Source organism: Etheostoma spectabile, chromosome 15, assembly GCF_008692095.1.
Source record: "Etheostoma spectabile isolate EspeVRDwgs_2016 chromosome 15, UIUC_Espe_1.0, whole genome shotgun sequence".
NCBI classification, from domain to species: Eukaryota; Metazoa; Chordata; class Actinopteri; order Perciformes; family Percidae; genus Etheostoma; species Etheostoma spectabile.
The window spans coordinates 11,466,009-11,471,483 of NC_045747.1; the positions used below are offsets into that span (position 1 = coordinate 11,466,009).

Sequence of the window (5,475 nt, forward strand, 5' to 3'; positions counted from 1 at the left end):
AAATCAACAACTAACAGTGCACTCAGAAAACAGGATTTCAGTTCTGCTTGACAGATTTATTTTACCTTCTCAATAAGCTCAATGCAGGCAGCCAAGTCCATACCAAAGTCAATGAATTCCCAATCAATGCCTTCTTTCTTGTACTCTTCTTGCTCCAGGACAAACATGTGGTGGTTGAAGAACTGCTGTAGTTTCTCATTGGTAAAGTTGATACAGAGTTGCTCCAAGCTGTTGTACTGTAATTTTAGAAATATCATCAGTCCCAAGGAAAAACAGTGATGACAAAATTCTGTTCTTTAAGCTACTCACATCAAAGATCTCAAATCCAGCGATATCCAACACCCCAATGAAGAACTGTCTTGGCTGCTTTGTGTCTAGCATCTCATTGATACGGATGACCATCCACAAGAACATTTTCTCATAGACCGACTTGCACAAAGCACTGACAGCATTGTAGACCTAGAAATAAGGATTTTAGTGTGGTAACTTCTTAGAATACTGTTTTCATATCAAAATGCAAATATATCACAAAAATTTCAAACGTCATTTTTTTTTTTTTATTACCTGTGGTACGGTCTGACCTTTGGTCACCATCTCGTTTCCGACCTTGACTCTTGGGTAGCACAGAGCTTTTAGCATGTCAGCTGAATTCAGGCCCATGAGGTAGGCAATTTTATCAGCCACTGATTTAGGATGAAAAATACATTAATACACAGAAATGCATAGGATCAAATAAGGCAATGATAACACCATGAAGTAAGTTGATTGATTTTTCTCCTGCAATTTTGACACAGATTACACAACCTCTCTACTGCTCATGTTGCAATAAAAAACCTACACTCAGAGTGCTCACTGCCAGACCTTCTTTGTAGGTGGCGCTAATTAGCATTGCATAGCATAGTGGTGTAGTTGTGATGACATTCTTGCAGTATAAGTTTATGCAAAAAAGGTGAGGTGTTTGTATTTAAAGTGATGTGCACAATAATGTGTCACAAAATTAATACAATTACCCTCAGTGCCATCAGGTTCACCCTGCTCCTCACGCTGTTTCTGCTTAAACTTCATGTTACCATGATGCATCACAGCTCCAGTCAGCTTGTAGATGGCAATCTTCTCATCACCAGTGAAGCCCAAGATGTCAATAGCAGTCTGAAATTCATGCACAGCACATACTTTTAGAAAATCAGTTATTGTGACATTCGTGTGCTGTTATTCTACAAAATTACTATTAACTTACATCGGTTGCAATGAACTCTTCCACATCATTGATGCTTTTGACAGTGATTTCACCCTGACTGATCATATGGTAGTCGTAAGGGTTGGTAGTAATTAGAAGAGCCTCTGGAAGAAATGAGAGGAAATGCATTAGTGAGCAGTGCACATTTCTTTTCTATTATTTGTGTATTATGTTAAAACATACCCAGGAGCTCAGGCTTGTGGCCAGTCATCAGCTGATAGAAGATGTGGTAGCTTCTCTCAGCAGACAATTGGAAAGTGACACGGGACTTCTCCAGCAGATCTGTGATTATTTGTTAGAAATGAAGCATTGATGATTAATGCAAAACAAAACAAAATGCAACATAATTCATTTTTCAACAATAATAATTGTTGACAATGTTGTCCACTGCCTACAAAAGAAAAAATAACTTACATGTTTCAATATCAGCTGAGGCCAGCTTGCCACTAGAACCAAAGTGGATTCTGATGAATTTACCCTAAACATTTACCAGAAAATGTCAGTTTCCCTTGAAGTAAGCATAAGGGAGTTTTGTGGTCCATAATATGAAGACTTACAAAACGAGAGGAGTTGTCATTCCTCACAGTCTTGGCATTACCATAGGCTTCTAGTAGAGGATTGGCTGCAATGATTTGATCTTCCAGCGAACCCTACATAGAGACATAATGAGGCAGTACAAAATTATTCAACAACAATCAACTGTGGCAAACATTTTAAGCTGACAACCAATTTTACCTGCATTTTTCCAGTTTCTGGTTTCTTAGATCCAGCCACTGCAATTGTTGCAAAGTACTGGATAACACGCTTGGTGTTGACAGTCTTTCCTGCACCAGATTCTCCACTGGGGAATAAAAGGATAATATTTATATCTCAGCAAGATGGTCATAAAGTTCCAAAAGAATTATCTTGGCAAGTTTTGTTACACTTACGTGATGAGGATAGACTGGTTCTCACGATCTGAAATATAAGCATATTCATTCAAGTTAAACCTATAATTGAGATTTTTCCTTGTTTCATCCCCTCAAAATGGTATCTTTGATCTTACCAGTGAGCATGAACTGATAGGCATTATCAGAGATGGAGAAGATGTGGGGTGGAGCCTCAACCCTCTTCTTGCCTCTGTATGCGTTAACAACCTGAGCATCGTACACAGGAAGCCACTTGTAGGGGTTCACGACGACACAGAACAGGCCAGAGTAGGTCTGTGGCACAATAGAGAGAAACATTATCACATAAGATGCACCAGCCTTACAGATAAAAGCACATTCAATTTTAAGATGAATGCTTACGTAGATCATCCATGATGCAAAACGCTCTTTGAGGTTATACAGCACAGCAGGCTCATTGAGGTGGGTCATCATGGCCATGTCCTCAATTTTATCATACTTGGGAGGGTTCATGGAATGGATGTCCTCTTCTTTTACAGTGAGAGTCTGAATAGGAAATACAATAAAAAACAGTGTTTACCAAGAGTCATACAGTCTCATACACTTTATAAACATGAATCTCATTATCCTTTGCTGAAAGTCTGTGGAGTAAAAAGCTAATTTTATTCAAAAGTTTTCAAGAACTCTCATCAGTTTCTCTGTCCTTCCGGCCATTGGAGTTTGATTACATGATGAGATTTACCTTTGATTCCTTTCCTTCTAGTGCCAGTGTCTCAACTGTGGCTTTGCCACCCTCTCTTTTGATGAGTTTTCCCTTGGAATACATATTATCAGGATCAGCCACAAAGAAGGCGGTTTTGGCATCGAATGGAGCAGTCTGAGCCTCAATCCGCTCCCTCTCTGGTTTTCGGAGGTAAATGGCCGCGGGGCCATAGGCCTCCATCTCTGCATCTGTGCTCATGATGGCAACTTAAGCACCTGGGGTTATGAAAAGGTTAAACATACTTAATTTCCCTAGTGTTTGTTTTAACAAATGTCACAATGCTGTTGGTAGGCCTATCAGCTAAGTTGTGTTTTGAAATTGTCACTTGAAATGAACTAAAAATTACCTCCTTTGATCCAAACGGAAGATGGAGTCAGGTCTGTTATTTTTTATCCTATTAATGAACAGCCACTCATGAGTACATACAGCTTTAGAGAAATATATGAATCTTTAAAATATGCACATATTATTGTTTAACTATTTACTGGCATCACATTTATGCAGTAGCACACCCAGTAAAAATAAATGCATGAAAATAAAGGAATTTGTAATTATAATAATAAATCATGCTTCTAGGCATTGTTGTAAATACATAATTGATCAATTACTACTACACAATACTAATAAATTACAGCTGTTGTGCTTACCTGAGTAGGAAGCCCACCAGTTATTGACAGAGTCCTCAGCAGCCTCTTTTATAGAGGGAGGACTGTCTCCTCAGTAGGTGTGCCCTACTCAGTTTGGTCATGCATTCTTTTTGTCTTGTGCTAATCCTGTGACATTGACATTGATGGATAGTTCCTTGTACTCACATTTGTCACAGTACAATAGGTATTTTTTTTCCATCTGGATGGTCTGACCAACAGAATGGTCAAAAAGCATATAATAGCAAAATGATTACAAAAGTATCTGTTAAATAACAATGGCAATAGACTCTATGATATATATATTTATAATATTAGATTTTCTAACATATGACTTACAAGCTATTGCATTGCACATCTATTAATGCAAAGGTTTACAATACAGTTTATACATGAATTTAAATTTTGAAAGTACAAGTATAGGGTTGATGTTGTTGAGAATTGTTCACGTTTTATGTTTTATATTATTAACTATTCCAGTCAGCAGTGTCAGAGCCAGTCCATTTAGTGTTACAGAAGTAAACATATTTAAGTATCTTTAGATGTATGGCTCTTATTGTTCCCATTTCTAAAATACATAATCAATCCATTACAGATAATTTATATTCTATCATTTCATAGTATAAGTGTATGTCACCTGCTAATAGATATTGTGTTTGTACACTAGATAATATATGCTTTTCATTAACAGACAGATATGTCACCTACCTTTTCAATAATAAAATGTTATTTTGTGATATAATGTAATCTTCAATGCTAGTGGTATTTATCTTATTGTGTGCTATAGCAGACACAGGCTGGGGTCTTGAAGAAGCACGTAAATGTCACTGGTATACAGTTGCAGGACACTTCAGATGTCTGAAATAAAATTGAGGCTGAGCACCATTCCATAAAAGCTGCAGAGGGAAAGTTTATGGAGTTGATGAACAGTTGCCATCTAGGCAGACAGAAGACCCAAAATAAGTCCTGTGCCAATAAACAAGATGTTGTGGATTCCAGACCCACAGTGGTCCATGAATGAAAAGTGTATCCATGATTAATGTACAATAAAGCTAAAATTTGAAATAAGTGAAAAAACACAATTTTACTTTTTCCTTGATGTATGTATTTTAATCTGTATTGTTGACTGATGTTGTGTTATTGCTTTTTATATTTACCAAACAGTCTTTCTTCAAAAAAATAGATGACCTTGAGAATTGTCACCTCAATAGGTGGAGACGTGTTGCACCTAAGCTATTCAAGTAGGGCCAGAGGTCTTCAGTCATTTTTCTTTGTGACAACTGGTTTAAGCCTTGGTGTGCTTGAATACATTAGATGCTATTTTTGCAAAACAAAAGGAGGGGTTCTAGTTTTTTAGCTATGAAACTATTTCTCAGACTGCATCATAGAAAGATGAGCCATTACAAGCAAGTTGTTCATTTTCTAAGGTTTGTTACAAATGTTTTGAATGCCTACATCTGTCACCTTCAATGAAGAGCACGCTGTTTTGTTTTGGGGCATTTTAGGCCTTTATTTTACAGGAGAGAGGGGGAATGACTTGCAGCAAAGGGCCACAAGTCAAACCCTGGCCTGTTGCGTCGAGGAGCAAACCTCTATATATGGGCGCACGCTCTACCAAACTGAGCTATCTGGGTGCCCAATTAAGAGCTTGTTGTGCACACAGGGCCACTTATGTTTCACTGTGAATATTACATGTTGTTCATCCCTTTATGGTTTACTTGCTGGGGATACTTTCAGCTTACCTCTATTTTATGACTGCACATTTTCTGTTGCAAATTACATTATACACCACTCAAATGATATTCTTTTCAAAACTACATCTGAGATTCAAATGCAACATGTGTGGAGAACATATTAGCAGGTTGTTTTACTAACGAGAAAACGCTCAAACTTATTTAGCACTGTTACTGCATGTGTAAATTGTAAACTTAAATATGAGTCCAT

At 37.4% G+C, this 5,475-nt stretch overlaps 1 protein-coding gene across 2 annotated transcripts in view; it reads right to left on the reverse strand.

The window, feature by feature from the left end:
* Positions 1–3,738, reverse strand: part of LOC116703651 (myosin heavy chain, fast skeletal muscle) — an 11,841-nt gene extending 8,103 nt beyond the window's left edge. The window contains exons 1-15 of one of the 2 annotated variants that reach the window (XM_032538522.1): positions 3,535–3,738; positions 3,234–3,281; positions 2,867–3,102; positions 2,527–2,670; positions 2,283–2,439; positions 2,167–2,194; positions 1,973–2,078; positions 1,795–1,887; positions 1,652–1,715; positions 1,421–1,519; positions 1,238–1,341; positions 1,011–1,149; positions 565–683; positions 310–459; positions 66–236 (exon numbers count right to left, since the gene is read on the reverse strand). In XM_032538522.1, coding sequence (XP_032394413.1) covers positions 66–236; positions 310–459; positions 565–683; positions 1,011–1,149; positions 1,238–1,341; positions 1,421–1,519; positions 1,652–1,715; positions 1,795–1,887; positions 1,973–2,078; positions 2,167–2,194; positions 2,283–2,439; positions 2,527–2,670; positions 2,867–3,085 — 1,593 coding nt within the window. In that variant the 5' untranslated portion in view covers positions 3,086–3,102; positions 3,234–3,281; positions 3,535–3,738. Of the gene's footprint in view, positions 1–65; positions 237–309; positions 460–564; positions 684–1,010; positions 1,150–1,237; positions 1,342–1,420; positions 1,520–1,651; positions 1,716–1,794; positions 1,888–1,972; positions 2,079–2,166; positions 2,195–2,282; positions 2,440–2,526; positions 2,671–2,866; positions 3,103–3,233; positions 3,282–3,534 lie in introns of those variants that run through there. The other variant, XM_032538523.1, reaches the window with a different exon arrangement.
* Between the last annotated feature and the right edge of the window lie 1,737 nt (positions 3,739–5,475).